This window comes from Saccopteryx bilineata, chromosome 1 (genome assembly GCF_036850765.1).
Source record: "Saccopteryx bilineata isolate mSacBil1 chromosome 1, mSacBil1_pri_phased_curated, whole genome shotgun sequence".
Lineage (NCBI taxonomy): Eukaryota > Metazoa > Chordata > Mammalia > Chiroptera > Emballonuridae > Saccopteryx > Saccopteryx bilineata.
The window spans coordinates 202498674-202521172 of NC_089490.1; the positions used below are offsets into that span (position 1 = coordinate 202498674).

At 42.2% G+C, this 22499-nt stretch overlaps 1 protein-coding gene across 1 annotated transcript in view; it reads right to left on the reverse strand.

The window, feature by feature from the left end:
* Positions 1-22499, reverse strand: part of AFG2A (AFG2 AAA ATPase homolog A) — a 275456-nt gene that overhangs the window by 33309 nt on the left and 219648 nt on the right. Inside the window, exon 15 of the mRNA XM_066233605.1 lies at positions 18309-18473. Within this exon, the coding sequence (XP_066089702.1) occupies positions 18309-18473 (165 nt within the window). The remainder of the gene's footprint in view (positions 1-18308; positions 18474-22499) is intronic.

Sequence of the window (22499 nt, forward strand, 5' to 3'; positions counted from 1 at the left end):
TCTAACAATGTCAAACTTCTAGCCCCATGCATGTTCCAGGCTCCGTACACTGTCTTAGAGTCTTATCCCACAATCTTCGACATGTCATTTCTCAGCACGCACCGGGCTTTACCGAGCATTCTCCCCACTGTCTCTCCAGGAATGGTGCTGATCTTCTAAATGTTAGCTTCTCCACACAGCCTTTCCCAATCCTTCTGCATGAGAGGAGCACTCCGGCACCTTCACAGCGCCACTGCCTCTCTTTCCCTTCCTGGCCTTCTTACACAACTCTCATCACTCCTTCAACACTTATGTTAACACTTCTGTCATCTGTCCCTTCATTTAGGGTTAGATTTCATCCTGGAAGCCTCTGGAGGCAAGTTAAATTCTTCCATCGGTTCCCGGGAGGAATTGCTGGCTTGTCAACTTGAGGTTTAGACTGGTTTGTTTTGTTTTGGTCAAGGCACTTCAAGTTATCCCCAAAATAAATGAAGATAATATGAAGGGGGCCAATGTTTTCCCTTCACCTTTTCTTTCCTTTTAAAAAATTTGTTTGCTTATTGATTGATTTATTGAAACATCAATTTGCTGTTCCACTTATTCACTGGCTGATTCCTGCACATGCCTGACCAGAAATTGAACCCACAACCCTGGTGTCAGGATGATGCTGTAGCCAACCGAGCACCCAGCCAGGACTCCTTCCCTTTTTCTTAAAATCAAAGTTTATTTACTAAATTAAAATAATACATGCAGATGACTAAAATACATTAAAAGAAAGTTATGAAGAAAGAAGGAAAAATAAAGCTACAGCACCTTGCCCTCTCCTTCCTAATCCCACCCCCCAGACTGACTAAGAGTCTGCAACCCTTCTCTGAGAGGATGCCCATCTCTAAATCCTGACTCATCAACTTCAGACATTCTCACTGGTGTCTTATTATGAGACATGTATATTAGTTTATTTATACCTCCCCTTTCCTTTTTTTAAATCTTCTGTTTCCTCTTCCATTAATTACTGACAGTTTATGTCTTGATTCTTTCCTTTGTAGGACTAGGATATTAATGTCAGTTTCTTCAACGAACTTCTCTGTCCCCTTCCTTCTGTTCTGTGACCACAATTAAACTCTGTCTCTAGATTAATTGTAAAGTGAAAAATGAATGAAGAATGGCTTCCTAAATTATCTAACAAATCACCCTAACCCCTGCCCGACCCTGTCTCTGGAGCCTATCGGCTCCTGCTCCACATGGACAACACAGACGTGCAGTGCCACGCCCATCCGCCCATCCTTAGACTAGCCAGCTTTCTCTTTCATGTCTTCCTGGTTCCTGAATGACCCCTTGTTTATCTGGCATACACCCTAAGTCACTCTGTAAACAAGAGCACAGGTCGTGTTCCTCCCAGATTCTTAGTATGGCCTTTACTTGGTCCTGACACTTCTAAATTTGGTTGGTTAAAAGTAAGAAATCTTCCACTGTCAGCCCCTCCCTCCCTCTACTAAACCACTTAAAACCATTTAAAAGAAATATTGGATATCCTAGGATATCAGGATTAAGGGGCCTAGTGTTTAGAGTTGCACTTGGGTTTAGATCTTGGTTCCACTAGATCAGGGGTTGGGAACCTTTTTGGCTGAGAGAGTCATGAACGCCACATATTTTAAAATGTAATTCCATGAGAGCCGTACAACGACCCGTGTATGTTACGCATTATCCAATAAAAATTTGGTGTTGTCCCGGAGGATAGCTGTGATTGGTTCCGGCCACCCGCAACCATGACATGAGCAGTAGGAAATGAATGGACTGTAATACATGAGAATGTTTTATATTTTTAACGTTATTTTTTTTATTAAAGATTTCTCTGCGAGCCAGGTGCAGCCATCAAAAGAGCCACATCTGGCTCGAGAGCCATAGGTTCCTGCACTAGATGTTAGTTGTGAGACCTTGAAAAGTTACTTTAGGCTAAAGTTTCTTCTGTAAAATGAGCATACTAATTTTGTAATTCACAGGTTTGTTGTATCAAATTAGGTACTTACGTAAAGTACTTATTATGTTTAGCACATAGTAAGTGCTCAACAAAATTGTGGCAAACATTACTAATATTATTAGTATTTCGCCTGATAACTGAATATATAATAACGGCCAACAGAGAGTCTGGTGGCTATTGATTTATTTACCATTTTTTCCCAACAAAAATCTTTTCTCACCAAATTCAAGAGGAAGTCACTGTGAGTGACAGGTGTAGAGCTCACGCGTCCTTACAAGCATCGGCAGGTGAATAGGCTCCCTTTCTGGTTGTAACTTGCCTTTAATTCCCGAAGTTCCAGCTCTTCTGGAGCATTTCCCAGAGAATAGAGGAAGCTGACAAATGGGGTTCTGATGTGGTGGTTATGTAAGCAAAGCAACCCCAAACTGATTTTCACAGCCACTAGCATCCACTATTGGAGACTGAGGGAGAAGGATACTGTAAACAGCAAACCAGCAAAAGAAACAAGAAGGGGAAGTTTACAGGCTTAAGACACAGTTGTGTATAAACAAGTTTTGCTAATAGCAAAACCCTAAAGATGAATTTTGTGTGTATTTAGCAAGAAAAGGTCTACTGAACTCAAGAGTGGTATTTTGATTACATCCACACACATAGAAAATTGGTTATCTGTCAACAGCCATCTTTGAAAATGAAACGCAATTTCCACATGGACCCTTCTGTGTCCCGGCTGGCAGGATTTCATCACTGCCCCCAATGTTTGATAACAAAGTGATCTTCATTTAAATAAGACAAAATGAAGAAAAATAACAACAGATGGATATTTTTAATGATTTCTACAGGTGGAAAACCAGAAGATAAAGAACTGGACAACAACCTCAAGCCGCCCCAACTATTATTTTCTGGCGAAGTTGGAAGGCACAATTCTCCTTAAAGGGACATGGAAGTAACAACTTGGCTTTGGACACAGCTCCTTAAGTGAGAGGTTTTCCTGGGCTTTTGCTGTCACTCTCCGGCACAGTCCTGTGGTTGTGCAAGGACAACAATCATGCTAATCTGGGTACACTTATCACCTGTGGGGACAGAATGGCTCTATTTCTTCACAGGTGTCACAAATAGTGTCCTTAGAGAATGACTGATAAAAAACGAGGGCCGGCTCTGTTGACTTTCACATGCAACTCTCTTCTCATGGTCTTCAATAGAAAAATGTTCTCCTCTGTGTTGAAGGGTAATGCGTGCATCTGCTTTTAGGCTGAACATAAGATAATAATACCTATTCCTGTGATCAGAGTGTTCTTCTAATTGCACTCTGGTCAAGATTCAGATTAGAATGACTTGCCTGCCAACATATGCAGTATTTGCTTCAAGTTTTAATTCTCAAAATCACAGCTAGGGATATAAAAGGTGGAGTTTTTAAAATGTTATTTTCCTCTTTTAATTTTGTAAGCTATGTTTTCTGAACCATTTAGCTGAAAATCTGAAAGGAAAAGTGAATGGGAAAGCAACATGAACTCTGAAGCACAAAACATCCAAGATTTATCACTGTTTCTTATTATATTTCTAAGCCTTACAAATAAATACTAAACGTTAACCAGTTCATAAACTGGTTAGAAACTACCCTTTCCCACATCATGTAACAAAGGCTGTCAAGTTGGCATTTTTAATACTTGCCGACGACAAATCATTTTTCAGACTGAAAAGTTATGGCCATATGGATCTATTATTGTGTGTTGTACCTTTTCATGGTATGCAGGCAGATTCAATTCTGATGTGACAGACATCCCATAATGACCACACTATACAAAAGCTCAAATTCTCATAGCATTGTTATCTTTTATGCTTTAACCTCATCTTTTAGTTTTATTTACCAAAGAAGATTGTATCTGGAAAGCTATTTAAAACTATAAATCTGTCAACAGCTTCTTTCACAGCAGTGACATGGGAAGAGAAAGGACAGCATTATAGGGGGCAGAAGGTAAATCCCAGGGGCACTTGGCATGTAGGCTCCCCGCCCGAACACAGTGCTATCTGGGGGCTCCAGGTCTGCCTCAGCTCATGCATACACAGGAAGAGAAATAGGAGTTACTAATTTCAAACTGAAAAACGTCAGGAATGTAAAAATTGGAGGTTTCAACCTTTATTTGAGACTGAGGCCTAGACAATTCATTAAAAAAGAGACGGACTGTTCCGATCAGACAGGTGCATAGCTGTCAGTGCACATGTACATCCCATGTGCCCAGGTCTGCCAGCTCACTGGGCAGCAGCCGCGCCACAACGTGCTCTGACGCTCACCTTCCTGAGGCTCGTGGGTGCTCGGCTTGCAACTCAGAAACAGGATGAAGTCAGCCATGTGTTCTGTAGTGTTTTTAGCTCAGCAATGTTTTTTAAACTGTTCTGCAGTCTCCACGGTGCTTGAGAGGTCACAGCAGAAGGAGGGTAGGGCACAGAGGCAGGGCAGGCCCCAACCAAAGCAGGTTCAGTCCTGTCTGTTTTATATGTATTTATATAATGGTCTTCCTACATAAGGTTTTACTGGACGGAGAGGAATAGTTCTGCCACCAAAATCTTTAGAAACTACTCATCTTTACTTTAAAAAGTGACAGAAAAGACTAACAATGAATTCTAAAATAAAGCTTTCCTGGAAAAACAGCTCTGGATTGGAATAAAGAGGTAATAAGAACATAATATACTTTTTTGTTGTTTTTTTTTTTGTATTTTTCTGAAGTTAGAAGTGGGGAGGCAGACAGACAGACTCCCACATGCACCCGACCGGAGTTCACCCGGCATGCCCACCAGGCAATGCTCTGCCCATCTGGGGTGGTGCAACTGCAGCCATTCTAGCACCTGAGGCAGAGGCCATGGAGCCATCCTCAGTGCCTGGGCTAACTTTGCTCCAATGCAGCCTTGGCTGTGGGAGGGAAAGAGAGAGAAAGAGAGAGAGAGAGAGAGAGAGAGAGAGAGAGGAAGGAGAAGGGGAAGGGTGGAGAAACAGATGGGCGCTTCTCCTGTGTGCCCTGGCCGGGAATCGAACTTAGGACTTCCACACGCTGAGCTGATGCTCTACCACTGAGCCAACTGGCAAGGGCCATAATACTCATTTTTTGAGACAATATTCTGCGTTTATCATTTCTAAGCATAGTTGATGTAACCCTCACCTACTAGTCTTTCTTATTGTTTATTCCCAATTAAAAAGCAGAGCCAGCCAAAGAGTCTCAACCTGATAAGAATGACTTTTCCCTGCCAGCTTATATAGAGATGCCTAAAAATGTTTTTTCTGAAACTTCTCTTTGGTCACTGTGGGGACTGCCTTCATCACCCTCCTGTGCTACACGGCTATTGTTGGGATCCATGTCTTTTCCTTGTTTTTGGTGGAACACATCCACCGTTAACTTCCTAAAGAGAGGTGTGTGGGGATAAACCTGGAGGTCTGACATGTATTTATTTCATCTTCACATTTGCTTCCATAGTTTGGCCAGATACAGAACTAGAGGTTGGAAATTATTTCCCCTCAAAAATACGCAAGCATAGGAAAGCACAGCTCTCCTGTCTTATAGCTGCTTCTGCTGCTGGAGTCTCATGGCAACCAAATTCTCAGTCCTTTGTGTGTGATGGGGTGGGGGGAGACACTCCACACAGCCTGTTACTCACTGCTGACGGGAACACAAAATGGCACATCCTCATCACAAGTCTAACAGCTTGTCAGCTTCTTATAAAACTGAACATCTTCTTAGCAATCAAACTCTATTTACCCTTGAAAGTATCCCTGTAGGGTTCAAAAACAGACTTGATGTGTCAGAAAGCTTTTTAAAAGTGAAAGGAGGGGTGATAATGAGACAAACCCAGAATGTGCCCAGACCGGAATCTACCCCACAACCTCATCTGGGGCCGATGCTGGCAACCAAGCTATTTTTAGCACACAAGAATGATGGGCTTTGACCAATGGAGAGGAGGAGGAGAAGGAGAAGGAGAGAAGCAGATGGTTGCCCCTCTTCTGTGCCCTGACTGGGAATTGAACGCTAGGCAGATGCTATATCAACTGAGCCTCTGGCCAGGGCCAGCAGAAAGTTTTTAATGCTAATTTCAGTGAAGTGCCTTTATGAAACTCTAAGGAAGCCATAAAGGAAACATCAGACCAGTTTCTGAGAACCAGTGCATGTGTGCGTATTTCATGCCCATTATGACCAATTCAGTTTTATAATTGAAAACTTTTACATTCTTCTCTCCCCTAATCCAGTTCTGACCCTTAGGTTTATGACACAGAGGAAAATTAAAATAAAATGCTGGTGACTACTGTTTTTTATATCTAAGATCGCTGGTTAGACCTTTCATATTTTTAAGGATTCTGGCAAGAAGTTAATGCTAGGCAAACTAAATATGATTCTTCCTTTTAAATATAAAACCACTCCTTAAGGATTCTTTTGAAGTGAATAAAAATATGCCAAGGGGCTACTTTTGCTACTACTAAAAGAATGTCTTGTCCAAATGCCAAAACAGTTTAAGTGATTTAAAAAAAAATTTTTCTGAAGAAAAAGAGAAAATAACTCATTTATGACTTGGAACTTCTACAATGATAGAAGTGGCAGGTGTGTTATACCTGATGGTTTCTCACTCCTAAATGAACAGAGAAACTTTCCTACAAATAAAAACAAAGCCATTTTCCAGATTTTAGTAGCAAAAAGAGAGCGAGACATTATTAAATAACACAAATAATACTTGAGGTTAAAAACAAATGAAACAAAAAAGGCCATGCAAATCTTTTATCTTCTACTTTTTTTTCTAGCCTAATGCAAGAATAGAATCTGTTTTTAACTCCCAAAACTTAAGTGGAGATTTTATTTAAGAACGATGTAACAGCTGCACTGAGATTCTGAACAACCATTTTATATAGTTTAGTAACATTTTAATAGAATGACAGCTTTGAGAATTCTGAATTATTGTCATTTAGGGGTGAAGAAGGAGAACATCCTTATGTCATCATTAAACACCAGTGACAAAAACATGCAATGCTTTTGTCCTGAGGATTAGATTTCTAAGCCTCACCTAAACACTTGGGTTTAGTCCTAGCCTAAATGAAAGGGTGTAGTAATTAAGTGTGGTATGCTTATTTCCTAACCAACCATCTTAGCAGAAACAGAAACCTAAATTTTTAATTAACAAAACTTAGATTAGAAAAAAGAAAGAATTAAGTTGTACCAAGGAACCAGAAATTACCTTAACAAATATATTGAAACAGGGATATTACGTAGACTGTTTGTAAAGAAAAAATTCTATACATTTGAAAGTAAAAAATAGTACATATCCTTTAATAGGGAAAAAATAAAAATAGGTCTTTCTGATGTTTATAAATATAAACCAGCTGAAAAAATGCTGCATGTAACTAACTATGAAATATGGTTTAAATTTGAAGAACCACTAAAACTAAAAACATGACATACACATAAAACACTCATTATGCGTATTCATAAAATCTAAAACAAAATATGAAAAATAAAAAAATTAATATTAGAGATTAATTAAATTGGATGTGTTGATTATAAGAAAATAACAGATACAACAACATGGATGGACCCTGATAACATTATACTGAGTGAAATAAGTAAATAAGAAAAAAATAAGCACTATATGATTCCATACATAAGGTGGGACATAAAAATGAGACTCAGGGACATGGACAAGAGTGCGGTGGTTACCCGGGGTGGGTGGGGGGAGGGAGGGGGCGGGGGGAGAGGAGGGGCACAAAGAAGACCAGATGGGAAGTGATGGAAGACTGTGTGACTCTGGGTGATGTGTATGCAACGTAACGTATTTGGGTGTCAGGATGACCTGGAGATGTTTTCTCTGAACCTATGTGCCCTGACTAATTAATGTCACCCTATTAAAATTAAAAAACAAAAAAACAACTGCCTGTCAGCCAGTGGAATTTTGCCACCCACCACCACCTTACCACCAACCCTATAAATTACCCCCAGGCCAGAGAAGCTGCATGACTTCCCTGGCCCCTGTCTTGTGGACCAGTGAACCTCACCTGGGATGTGCTCTAAATAAAGCTTTTTGCTTGTCCACATTTGGCTACATAGAAAAAAAAAAGAAGAAAATAACAGAAACAATTTATTGGGCACAGGTGATGTGTTTACTAGGAAAGCACCTTCATGAATGATGGCATCTAGTCTGGCACACAGCACTATGGGTAGGGGCCTCTCTTACCCTGTCTGTGTGTGAGGAGAGCAGTCATGAGCTGGCAAGCAGGCAAACAGGGCATCTGGATTTGGGTCTTTCTCATTCCAAAGCCTGTTTGCTTAACTAATGAAGTTTCTTTAGTTTCATATAACTTTTTTTTATTCTATTTATTCATTTTTAGAGAGAAAGGAGAGGGAGAAGGAGAAAAGAGAGAGAGAAGGGGGAGGAGAAAGAAGCATCAACTCCCATATATGCCTTTAGGCAGGCCCAGGTTTTCAAATCAGTAACCTCAGAGTTCCAGGTCGACACTTTATCCACTGCACCACCATAGGTCAGGCATTTTTTTTTTTTAATCCAGTGAGAGGAGAGGAGGCAGAGATAGACTCCCGCATGCACCCCAACTGGGAACCACCAGGCAAACCCACTGGAGACAATGCTCTCCCCACCTGGGGCATTGTTCCGTTGCTCAGCAATCAAACTTCTCAGCACCTAAGGCAGAGGCCATGGGGCCATTCTTAGCACCCAGAGCCAACTCTCTCCAATTGAGCCATGACTACAGGAGAGGGGGAGAGAGAGAGAGAGAGAGAGAGAGAGAGAGAGAGAGAAAGAAAGAGGGGTAGGGGGTAGGGGGGGTGGAGAAGCAGATAGGTGCTTCTCCCATGTGCCCTGACTGGGTGGAACACGAGACTTCCACAAGCCAGGTCGACGCTCTACCACTGAGCCAACCAGCCAGGGCCTGCAGTTTCATATAGTAGAAAATGTTCTTAAAAAAGAAATAGTTTTCACATATATGGGTGGCATACGTTTTGTACATAGATTAGTATTATTAGAAATAAGCTCTCAATATTAAAATAACCAAACAAAACTATCCAACTCTACCAGACTCTGTCTGGCAAAAATAATAGCATGCTTTGCATATCTTTTTTGTATCAAAAAGCTCCTCTCAAGTTGGTTGAACTCAAAATTCCTATCACTCTTTTGAAGATGAAGAAGCACAAATTAAATGTGCAAAAATTCTGAAGAACCAGCACGAGTCAACAGGAAGCCTGAGAGTTTGGAAAGGAGCAACCAGGTGGACTGATAAAAAACACTGAAATCAGCATTCTTCCTGGCCTGAGCATTCTCCACAGATAAGATTCAGCCTGGGGACCAGATTATCAGGTGGGTCTTGACTAACTTGTTACCTGGATACACAGGCCCTATAAAGGGCTGTAGTCTTTGGTTATGAAATGCTGAATGAAGTTTGTTGCCAGCCAGTCTCTCATTCAATATCCATTTCCTTTCTGACTAATGCTTCTTGTAATCTGATGGAAGTTTTAAGTACCTGGCAGGGAGTCAGCACTACAGATACGGCAGCACCGCGTGTTCTGGACTCTGGAGGATGACCTGCCTTGCTGTAAACATCTAAGATAGCCCTCAGGTAAGCCAAATTCAAGTTCTTTTATTGCCAATGGAAGAGATGAAGTTTGGAAACACAAACTGTTTATACCTCCATAGATTGGAAATTTTAAAAACTGCAATTTAAACACTGTAACTTTGAAACTTTTACTTACTTTCCTAATAAAGAGTTTAGGGAGAAAGTGGTTTGTGGCGTATTTCCACTTGGTAAACACTTTTCATCCTAATGCCTCAGGAATCATAGATATTGAACTCGACAAGGTGTTCTGTTGAAAAGCAGGAAAACCAAAGGTCTCAGATGAAAAAAAAAATTACTGGGCCTGGGAATCTCTACATAGGTAAAATTTTATTTTCCCTTGAGTGGAAAATTGATCAGGTTTGCTAAGAAGAATTTTTATTAAAAACTTAATTCTATGTACTGTCAGAATCTTTCAAGGTTCTCGTTCCTTGGGTGCTGTGATTAAGATCTCCAGGCCACAGTAACAAGTACTGATGAACACTGGTCAGGGTCCTAAGAGTCCAGGTTTCTTAGAAGCATTAGAAAGAAAACGTAACTCTATTAATGTCTGGAGGCCTGACCCCTAACGGACAATTAATTAAACCTATGACGGGTATATAACTACATGGGTATGTGACATTAGAAAACATCACAGAGCCAGCTTCCCACCCCTTGTTAAATAGGAGACTGAACTCTAAAGATAACTGATTTGGAGGACTGACTTAAAAGGTACGGTCTAAACATCTGCTTTTAGTACATTCAGATGTTTACTCTGAAAGATTTTATCACGAGTCATTTATGTACTACAGGGCAGCGGTATTTTAGCCACCGAACAGAACTGAGGAGGTAAGTAAGGCATTCACCGTAGGAACTTGTCTTTAAAGTTGTAAGTGCTAATATGGCTTGAGGACACAGTCCACCGGACCTGCCACACTCTGGCCATTTCTAGCAGGAATTGCACCTCAGGACTGGTTTAATGTGCTAATGTTGCACAAAAGACATCCTAATTTATGCCATTTACAAAACAATTTTGTCTAAGGCCTCAGGAGGCAAACCTTACATTAAAAAAAAACTAGCTTATCTATTTAAGATTAAAATCTCAATTTGTTTACTCAATGAACACATACCAACTTTTATAAGAGACTAGGCTAGGCACTGAGGGATATTTAAAAATAGATAAGCCTCAAATGAGACAGCCTTGTAGAGGTGAAGGTTGTGCATATATATAAGGGTGCCCGCTGAGGGGCACATAAGGACTTCCTTTCGCCCTGGCAGAGAACTGCTGAAGAAGCACCTTTTCATGACCAACTGCAAGGTGATCAGTAAGCTAGCCAGTGGTAGCTTTAAACACAAATCTGACCAAAACATTTCTTACTAAGTTGTTCAGTTGTTCAGTGGTTCTCATTGCTTAAAGGACAACATCAAAGTCAGATGATACCCAAGGTCTTTCATATTTTTCTGACCCAAATTTCCTGCTTTACCACCAAATTACTTCCACACATAGACTCTTTTCCCAGTCATATTTCTTTTTTTTCCCCCAGTCATATTTCAACCTTTAAAAGCATCTAGAGCCTGACCAGGTGGTGGCGCAGTGGATAGAGCATTGGACTGGGATGTGGAAGACCCAGGCTCGAGACCCCGAGGTCACCAGCTTGAGTGCGGGCTCATTTGGTTTGAGCAAAAGCTCACCAGCTTGGACCCAAGGTCGCTGGCTCAAGCAAGGGGTTACTTGGTCTGCTGCCCCCGGTCAAGGCACATATGAGAAAGCAATCAATGAACAACTAAGGTGTTGCAACAAAAAACTAATGATTGATGCTTCTCATCTCTCTCTGTTTCAGTCCATCTGTCCCTATCTATCCCTCTCTCTGACTCTCTCTCTGTCTCTGAAAAAAAAAAAGCATCTAAAACACCCACTTTCTTTCATGTCTCTTCTTTCTAGCTGCCAGGAGCCTGCCCCACTTGGGGGACCCCACCTCCCCAATGACACTCAGATCAATATCCCTTCCTTCCATCTAGCAAGAGTTATCCCTCTTCCTTCTCCCACAGGATTCAACACATCGCTATATGAGGCCACAGAACACAGATGGAATTGTTTATACATAGCTTTCCTTCTAAACTGCAGGTCTTACTCAGAAGACCTGGCAAGTACAGGAAAGGAATAAAGAAAAACAGTTCCTAACTCTAAGTAGCTTATACTTTTTTGGGAAGATGACAACAAGTCACTAAAAACAATTACTGTGAGACAAGAACATATAAAAATGGGAAAGATGTTCCATATCTGCTATTTAGTTGGCTAAGTCAGTGTCCACAGGGCAGAGAAACCTTCATCAAAGATGTCGAGATGTCGGCCCTGGCCGGTTGGCTCAGTGGTAGAGCATCGGCCTGGCGTGCAGAAGTCCTGGGTTCGATTCCCGGCCAGGGCACACAGGAGAGGCACCCATCTGCTTCTCCACCCCTCCCCCTCTCCTTCCTCTCTGTCTCTCTCTTCCCCTCCCGCAGCGAGGCTCCATTGGAGCAAAGATGGCCCGGGCACTGGGGATGGCTCCTTGGCCTCTGCCCCAGGCGCTGGAGTGGCTCTGGTCGCGACATAGCAATGCCCCAGAGGGGCAGAGCATCGCCCCCTGGTGGACAGAGCGTCGCCCCCTGGTGGGCATGCCGGGTGGATCCCGGTCGGGCGCATGCGGGAGTCTGTCTGACTGTCTATCCCCATTTCCAGCTTCAGAAAAATACCAAAAAAAAAAAAAAAAAGATGTCGAGATGTCAAAGGGAAAGGTCATGAGGAGCACACCTGGTTTTGGCCCTGGGTTTGTCAGTCGGGCTGTAGGGACATCAGACAATCAGTCGGCTTTGCTTGGCCCTAGAACTCCTCCACAGCATTAGGGGCTCAAAAAAGATAATGATAATGTCTATAAAAAGATGTCTAAAACGAGAATATGCCACTTAGGGAATGTTAAGGCTGACATCTTTTTGTGGGGAAAATGACTTGGAATCAACTCAAAAATCTATCATTGATCCAACATTAACATCTACTAACTGAGTGGGAGATAGTGGTTGTGCTGCTGGACACCTAGAGTGTTACTGCTTGCTTGGGGAGATGAGGTGGCTGTTCATATTAAGATAAGTACAAACAAAATGTGCTAAGAGCTAAATAAGTGGAACAAATCTCAGCGTAAAGGAGAGGCGCCCTTCATGAGTGGGGTAGGGTCATGATGGTTTAATGGCAAAGCAGTGATTTCAAGCCCATTGTATAAACAACTAGCTTGAAATTCTGGGGTGTACAGATTCAGAATTTAGGGCAAATGCACAAACAAGTGGAGAGCCGGGAAGAGCAGACCAGCGGGCTGCAGCAGCGTGTTTGCACAGGACAGCCTGCCCAGGGACAGGAGGGGCAGGCCCAGGTCAGTGCGCGCCGGGCCCTTGGGGACAGAAGCGCCTTCTGGCTGCTCTCCGACAGCGCTGCGCAGAGTCAACAGGGTCCTGTCCCGCATCAGGAGCTTCACTCCCATGTGTTGCGGGATGAGTCACATAAAGAGACAAACTGCGAGATGCTAATACATTGATCCTAATTTAAATCGTCACAAGAGACTGATGTCGGAAGAGCACAGGCACCTACGTGGCTATAACTGCTCCTTCTGTTTTCAGTACGTGAGAGAAAAGAGAGGATGTCAAAAGACGTGTCCATCAGCGAGACAGAAAGTGAGGGCTGTCCCTTTAATAGCTACAACAGCTCAAGCCTGGTGAGCAGAGCCCCTCTCGAGTTAATGAGGCACACTGGAAGGTGATGTTTTCATGTCAAGCTGGCACGAAGACGTTGAGCTATTATTAGACCCAGGAGGGCAGAGACCACAGCAGAATTCAGGCCAAGACACGTAAAATGAGGATAAACAGACTAAATTTACATGAAGTTAAAACTATTTTTAAAATAGCATGAAATGGCCTGACCATGGCACAGTGGATAGTCGACCTGGGATGCTAAGGACCCAGGTTCAAAGCTTCGAGGTTGCTGGCTTGAGCATGGGATCATAGATACAATATCCCACAGTTGCTGGCTGAGTGAAGCGTCACTGACTGCTGGAGCCCCCACCCCCCGGTCAAGGTGTGTATGAGAAGCAATCAATAAACAACTAAACTGATGCAACTACAAGTTGATGCTTCTCATCTCTTTCCCTTCTGTCTTTCTCTTTCTCTAAAACAAAACAACAAAAGCCTCAGTATGTAATGTATTTATCTCTAACAAATTGCTTTAAAAAAACTCTCTAGAGCTGGATTCATAAGACTACCCTAAAAGTTACCATATTAAGCAGATATTAATCAGATGTTTATATTTTGAAGAAATGGGTGAGAGGCAAACTCAATTATCATTTAACTTTCAGGTCAATTATCTGGCTAGCAGGCGATGTCACCATGCCCCATCCTGTATGCACCTCCCAGGGCCCGGTGTAGTGGGCGGTGCCAGAGCTGAGTGAGGACAAGGGCAACATCCCTGAGCACTCTCTGCATCAGCAGTGTTTCTCGGTGCTTTGACATTTATCTTATCTATCTAGCTATTTATCTATCTATTTAAAGATTTTCTTTATTGATTTCTTTTCTTTTTTTTTTTGTATTTTTCTGAAGCTGGAAACGGGGAGAGACAGTCAGACAGACTCCCGCATGCGCCCGACCGGGATCCACCCGGCACGCCCACCAGGGGCGATGCTCTGCCCACCAGGGGGCGATGCTTCTGCCCCTCCGGGGCGTCACTCTGCCGCGACCAGAGCCTCTCTAGCGCCTGGGGCAGAGGCCAAGGAGCCATCCCCAGAGCCCGGGCCATCTTTGCTCCAATGGAGCCTTGGCTGCGGGAGAGGAAGAGAGAGACAGAGAGGAAGGAGGGGGGATGGTGGAGAAGCAAATGGGCGCTTCTCCTATGTGCCCTGGCTGGGAACCGAACCTGGGTTCCCCGCACGCCAGGCCGACGCTCTACCGCTGAGCCAACCAGACAGGGCCTATTGATTTCTTTTTTGAGAGTGAGAGGGAAAGAGAGGGAAAGAGAGAGAGAGAGAGAGAGAGAGAGAGAGAGAGAGAGAAAGGTGGGGTCAATGGGGGAGGGGCGGGAGGCATCCACACATACTTACGTCTCATATGTGCCTTGACCAGCCCCGTGTTCTAAACAGGCGACCACGGTGTTTCAGGTCGACACTTTAGCCACTGCGCCACCACAGGTCAGGCAGCGCTTATCTTATTTAAACCTCAAAATATTTCAGTCACATAGATATTTTACAAATGAGGAAAATAAGATTTCAAGGAAGTTAATGACTTGCCTAAAACCACCGTGAAAGGACCCATCCTTCTATTAGCAGTCCACTCCACTGCAACATCAAAATTCTCTTTTCCCCACTTTATTGCTTTTTGGAAGTTGAACACTGAAATCTTGATATATGAAATAAATACTGTAATCATCTATGTTATTTATAAAATACACAGTTGACACCTGGCAGTTAGACAAATTCGTCATGTCACTTAATGCGAGAGCACTAAAAGGAGGATCACTTTCAAATACAGATAAGCATCCGACCTCAAGTTTGCAGAGGTTAGTTTTTGGACCATGTTAGCAAGTCCCACACAGAGAGGAAATGACGTCTCCTACCGATCACGCTGTCTCGAAGCACAGGGCATGTGGATGATGAACCAGCCAAGGCTCTCCTATGCATTTACTTGTGATGACTTGTTTCCTGTCTGTGGGTAAGATAAGTTTTCCTAAAGTAGCTAATTTGATAGAAGACAAAGGAAAAAATGGAGTGGAATTTGCTACAAATAACTTACAAAAACAAAAATCAAAGCAAAAGAAAAACAATAGCTACAACCAAAAATGACTTATTATTTCCTCCTAAGCTGAATTCCCATCTGCTTTTAAATGGTAACACGTTTTTCCATTAACTGGGAGCCACAGCCAAGAAGCCCAAGACAATGAGGGCCGGGCCGCAGGGGGGCGGTGGCGCAGGATCGGCTGAGGGGTGCTGCCGCCCGCCCACAGGGGGGCCCCTGAGTGGCCCCATTCCTCCCAAACATGGCGACACGCTTCCTCCAGGGCCCTCCTATGGGTTCCAGCCACACTCCAGGTCTCCGGAAGCCTGCTCCAGGGGGAGACGAGGAGTGACTACGAAGGGGAAGGAGCCCCTTCAGATGCTGGGCATGCAAGCTTTTCTGGAACAAGGTGGACGGAGCAAGACAGAGCACCAGGTGGGGAGGAAACACCCGGCCAAGTACCCCTACTCAGTCGTTACCGGTGCTCTGCTGTCATCTCCATTCCAATCCTCCTCTACGACATTTCAATTAAAATTGAAAAGAAAGAATACTCACTACAATTAAACATTTTGTTTGTAAAAAACACTGTCAGCAATTTCCTCATCTCTGGCTTATCTGGGCAAATTCTTGTTTACATAGTTAATAGTGTACAATTACATAAAATTATCTTTACATAATTTTCATTAATCTACTCTCTTGAAGACATGAACTGACCTGTGCTTTCATTTTTATGGTGAGAGTGGCCAGAGACCCCCGCCCAGTCTGAGCAGGTGTCAGTGCCTGAAGCAGGACGACTGCTGCCAAGTCGGAGGGCTCCTCTCACGACACAAGACACAAAGGCTATTTTCCCTAAGTATAATCTTGAACACCTTTTATTTCTCAGTTTACTAAGCATTTTTCACATGTACCAGGGAACAGGTTCTCTGCTGAAGAATAGCCCAAGGAGGAAATAAATTAGTTACGTCAGTGGTGACGCAATGAGTCTGCAGGAGTCAGCTGACTGAGGTTGTAACTTCAAATTTGTTTTACTATTTAAAAAAAAAGAAAAACAAATTTTGACACAACATGACAGCACCATTTTCATTTGATGGAGAGGGGAATAAACAGATATTTTATTCAAAGCTAAATTTTATGTCTTATATTCCTATTCATCAATTTTAAAACTTAAAAAAAATGGTAATAGTTCTCAATCAATAGGGTGCCCCTCACAAGAAGCCCCCCCCCAATATAATATAGCCTGTCTTGTCAAAAAAAAAAAAAAAAATCCCAGAACTAATAAGATATAGCTCTGGAACACAATTTCTATGACCTTGTAACAATATACTGATTAGAATTAGGACTACAGTGGATACCTTTTCCCCTTTCAAGCATTATGAGACACAAAACATGTAATTAAAGGATGAGCAGAATTTTCTGCTGCTTTTCCTGGGACTGTTTTTAGAAGATCTGATAGAAGTATCAATCAGACACGAACGGGCTGTGTTTGGACTAAATAAGGCGTGTGCAGCGTGAGAGTGAGCAAGTGGAGCAGTGGCTCCTGGCACCACACGGGTTCTTTCCTTTCGGCCAGACAGAACCTCACCAGCTTTGATTTCTGCTACTGCCATAAATCACTTCAACGTGAGAAAGGCACACTTGTACCTTGCTTAACTAGTCTTCCTCCTCACTCAGCGCAAGTGAAAGATTTATGGTGTCTTCTTGCCATTTCCTGTAAACTGACATATACTGCACACGATGCCAGCCCTTGGTCTTACATCCAAAAGTGAACTCCCAAAATGCAGCTATAGCTGGTCAACAGTAGCTACGTGTTCATTTTAGTGTAATGGGTGGCTCATTTTAACGTTGGGACTATTGTTTCAGACAGAACTCAAAAGTAAATGCATTTTATCTGTTTCTTAAGCTACTTTCAACATGGCCTTTTCTTCCCAGTACAAGTGAAAATCCCAAGGGAGAAACCCAAACACACGTAGTTCACACCTGAGGCAAAACAGTGAGTACATCTGGATCTACTTGGTAGTTGCTATTAGCGATGACTGTGTGATACGCCAGGTCCAACGCCACATGCAAACTAACCTATGTACTCTCGGAGCACCACTTGTAATCTGTTCATTTCTGGGTTTTACTGAAGACAGATAAAAACAATAGCAAAATAGAATGCACAGTCCCAAATAACTCAGAATAAAAAGAATTTACAATTTTCTACTTAACAAATACCAATTTTCCAGTACAGGTCCATATCAGTGGTATTTAGAGGATATTTTTCTATTGAGTTTGTCCTTTTCTAAAAAAATGCATGTAGAAAGATGCACAATTATTTTAATGGAATTGTATTTTGTAACTAAAACTACCTAAGTAAACATTTGCTAAGAACAACAAAAAAAAATGTTTACCTATCATACTGAAAACTTTCCTATTTTCACAGAGCTTGGGCTACTCTTATTCTCAGTGAAGGGCCGACTCTCCCTTTTACAGTTTTTATGAGAGAATCTTGTTAATCCACAAGTAGTCTGAGGTAGTTTTCCAAAATGGTAAAAGATGATAATGATACAATCTATCTGCCAAGTCTCGGACTTCAGAGTGCTCGCATGATATCCTAACTTCACCTTTGTTATCTCTAGGAGGAAAGGGTAGAGAGAGTTTATATGTCCCAGCCCCCGACAGGGCCAGAGGTCTCAGTTCAGAGGTGTGTGTGGCTGGGAGCTGACATATCAAGGAGCTCCACAGAGGACCCTGCTTCTAGCCCAGAGTTCTCCCTCCAGATTGTACTCCCTTCTGAAGATGGCGTTTCGAGCACTGACAGGAGCGAGGGAAAGACAATCAAGATGCAGTGGAGGCAGGCAAACTGCAGTTTCACGTAGTGGTCTCCTGTCATGGGTGCATGGCCTGTTCTAGGATATTTTTAATCTACAATGATGTAAAACAGTGGGCGTTAAGCAGTCTTTTTACTAATGACTCAAACCACTGCTTTCCCCCACTAAGGTATTTTGACAACTTTCTTACCTCTGCTCCTGAGTATGTATCCGTCTGGAGGACGAGTTCATCCAGATTAACGTCCTGACTGATCGGCATAGAGTGGAACTGCAGATTAAATATTTCCCTCCTTGTTGCTGCATCTGGGAGAGGCACATAGATGATTCTATCAATTCTTCCAGGACGCATCAAAGCCTGAAAGGAAGACATTCCGCATGAATGGTGCCTGAAGAAAGGGGCGTCCAAAATCTCATGAATAACCCATTGTTACTCATAAGTAGTAAATGAAACACATATTAGAGATGCAACAATGTACTGTAAAGATTCAAATCAATAAACAATATTTCGGAGAGGTTTTCTGCTCCCCAACAACTGCCCAGTCAGCAAAAGATGACTACTGTCTTTTAGGGGTGTACAAATATGCTTGCACTCATCATATCCAAAGAGATGTTTTTTTGTAACTTTCTTCATTAACTCTTAAAATATGGGTTAATCTGCTCCAGAGAGCCCTTAAAGAAGCCCAGTTCTGATAAAAGACTACTTTCAGAACTGAAAATAGTCAAATAAAATTTTCTCATATTACTGAAGGCTAATGCCTAATTATCTTAGAGCTAAATGAATTAATCTATTTAGGAATATTTATTAAGCATGTATTATATGCCAGATACTGTTCTTGGTACTAGAAAATAGCATAAGATAGATAGATATAGGTAAAATTGACTGTGGTGATAGTTACAAATGACTATGAATAGACTGAAAACCATGAATGGTTTTTAAATGGGTGAACTATACGGTATGTGAAGTATATCTCAATTAAGTTATTATGCGGGTATAAAATGTACATATGTGTGCACATGTGCTTTTAGTGAGGGGAGAGAAAGCAAGCCTTTCTGGGGAGGTAACTGATGCAAATACCCAAAAGAGTCAGCCACACAAAGATCTGGAGGAAGAGCACTCACAGTAAAGAGAACATCAAGTGTCAAGGCCAGAATGTGGGCTGTTCCAGAAAAAGAGAAAAACAAATGCCGTAGAAACAGTGAGTAAAGGGAAAAGAGGAAGAAAATGAGGTCAGACAGATAGGGGCAGATGCTAAGGTTTGAAAAGACACAGGAAAGAATCTGAATTATACTCTACTTTTAATGAGAAGCTACTGGAAGGTTTTAAGTAGGAAGCTGAACAGGTAAGATTTTCATTAAAAGATCACTCTTGTGGGACTATCAAAAGGTCTAACATATGTGCAATCAGAGTCCCAGAAGGAAAGGAAAGAGAAGATGGAGCAGCAAAAAACCTGAAAAGAGCCAAATCTTTCCCCCAATTGATAAACAAACATAAATTGATATAATTAAGAAGCTCCATAAATCTCAAGCAAAATCAATATGAAGAAAACCACACTTGAACACATCATAGTGGAACTGCTGAAAATCAAAGATAAAGAAGTCTTGAAGCTGCCAGTCTGAATCCAGGGAACAATAGTTTGAATCATCATGACTCTCAGTCAAAACAACGGAGAGCGGAAACCAGTGGAACAACACCTTCCAAGTGCCGGGAGAACAAAAATGTCATCCTAGAGTTCTATTCCCACTGGAAATATCCTTTAATGATGAAAAAAAAAATTAAGCCATCTTCAGATAAAGAAAACCACCCAGAGAAAATGCTAAAGGAAGATCTTCAGATTAAAGGGAAATGACATAAAATGGAAAATTCAATCATCAGGAACAAATAAAGAGCACTGTAAATAAAACATTCCCTAAATGTAGACTCCTTCCACCTCCAAAAACTTACTCTTGTTGCTGGCGTCATCAGACATGGCATTTCTGAAGATTTATGAACAGTGAAAACCAGTTCTATAGGCACCCTTTTTTAGGATGAAGTATCCAGAAAGAAGATGTAATAGAAATAAATACAGAAACTAAGGAAGACAAGAACTCGGCGTAAACAACTTCTAAATTAAAAAAAAAGAAAAAACATGACCCTGAAAGTAAACCTGGGACCATACATAAAGCATTACAGAAAATACCAGTATCAAAGTCTAGTATGATTGCTCTGTAGAAACCAGTTCTTAGTGATAAATTATCTGCTCTCTCTGACCCAGAAGTCTAATGTCTTTTGCCAGTCTCCATGATATATGGCAGTCTAGATGGTTAGCTTTCCAATAGGGGAACATTTAAACAAACAAAAAAAAGGGTTCTTTGATTGATTTTAGAGAGACAGAGAGGCAGGGTTGAGAGCGAGACACACACACACAGAGAGAGAGAGAGAGAGAGAGAGAGAGAGAGAGAAGCATCCACTGCTGTTCCACTCTAGCTGTGTATTCATCGGTGGCTTCTTGCACATGCTGTGACCAGGATTGAACCCACTACACCTTGGAGTTTTGGGATGACGTTCTAAGCGACTGAGCCAACTGGCCAGGGCAACCTTCTCTTTCTTTCTTTTATTTTTTTAAAAGATGAGAAATAAGTGTTTTATAATTCTAAGGTGAGTGTGCCTATAAAAGAAAATTTCAAAACATACAAATTCAAAGAGAATGACTTAAAAAAAAATTATAATATTCATGTTTAGAATTCCAAATAGATTATTAAAACTCATGGGTCAATACCATTCTATCTCACATCAGTGCTTCACAAAATACTCTAGTAAATGTTAACAGATATAATGGAAAAAAAGATTTTCTTATTAAGTAAGTTTGGGAAACACTAGGTAAAAATGAAATTAAACAGGTTTCTATATGCAGAAATTTTTGTAGCCTATAATAGTGAATGTGAAAAATCTTCAAGCAAGGACTTCAGTAGTCTATAGTAATTGTACCCAATATTCCCAAATTCAAGTCACAAAACATCTCAAAAGCTAATATTCCATTCTCCCTTTGGAAAATGCTGTCGCACATGTTTTGTACATGTCACAACACCTAGAACACGATGAGTGTCTGCCAGATATCTGTTCACCCTTGAGCTGCACACGAATTAGCAAGCTATCCACTAACAAATATGTAGCCTCTTCTGGGCTCTGGGCCTGCAGGCTGTGGCTTTGTTCCTGGGACTCAGGACCCTCCCCTCTCTGCTAAACTCACTTCCCACCACGTGAGTCTCTCCTGGCTGCCATTTGCTCTGTTAAAAAATACATGTTTTAATTATCTGCACTCTTCCCTACCCCTGATATCAGTTCATCGGGAAAAGTGATATATGATTGGCTTCATGAAATGTACATTGTTATAGAATTCACTCATAGGGATCACTATTCCCTACCTAAAACAAGTACAGAATTCAGGATATTAGGATGACTCCAGTAACTATATCTGTCCTAATTATTAAAAATGTTAACTTTGATAGGAAGACAAGATGGCGCTGGAGTAGGCGGACATACCAACATCTACCTCCCAGAACCAAAGTAGATTACAAACTAATTTTAAGAACTATCATCTGGAAAAACCAACTTTGAACTAAACTAAGAGGACTCTTCAACCAAGGAACACTAAAGAAGCCACACCGAGACTGGTAGAAAAAGCAGAAACGCGGAGAGGGCTGCCCAGCTCCCCAGAGCAAATGGCAGCCGGGAGAGACTCACGTGGCGGGAAGTGAGTTTAGCAGAGAGGGGAGGGTCCTGAGTCCCAGTAACAAAGCCACAGACTGCAGGCCCAGAGCCCAGAAGAGGCGTAAGGACAGTATTTAGCTGGAAACAACTCAGGATACTGTTTGTGAGAAAGAGTCTGATTTCTCAGACCCAGGATTCTTCTTAAAGGGACAATGCAGAACACCTCTCTCACAACCACTCACCCGGGGCTCCGGGGGATGGGGAGAGAGGAAATACCAGAGTAGCAGGAAGAGAGTGTAATCTAGGAGGCACAGGGAGAAACATTTTGGGAGATAGCCACCCACTCCCCAAATCTGAAGTGAACATTTTCCCCGGAAACAGCAATACCAGCAAAGGGAAGCAGGAGAGCAGCCAAACAAGCTCCCCTGCAGCACTCAGAGCAGAGTTGCTTAGAAGGAGGGAGCTTTTGGGTCTATAGTAGTGAGTGTTAGGGTCCGAGCTGCAGTGCCCGCACCCACGCAGCTGAGGGCTCTCCGGAGGGCGGGCAACAGCAGGAGACGGAAGCGCGGTTCTATTGGTAGGGGCAGAAGCCGGCTGGCCACCACTGGGCTCAGGTGTGAGCTCAGTCTTGCCCAGCTGGGGAGGAGGGGGCGTACAAAAGCAGTCAAGCCCAGCTGCCGGCAGCCTGTAATC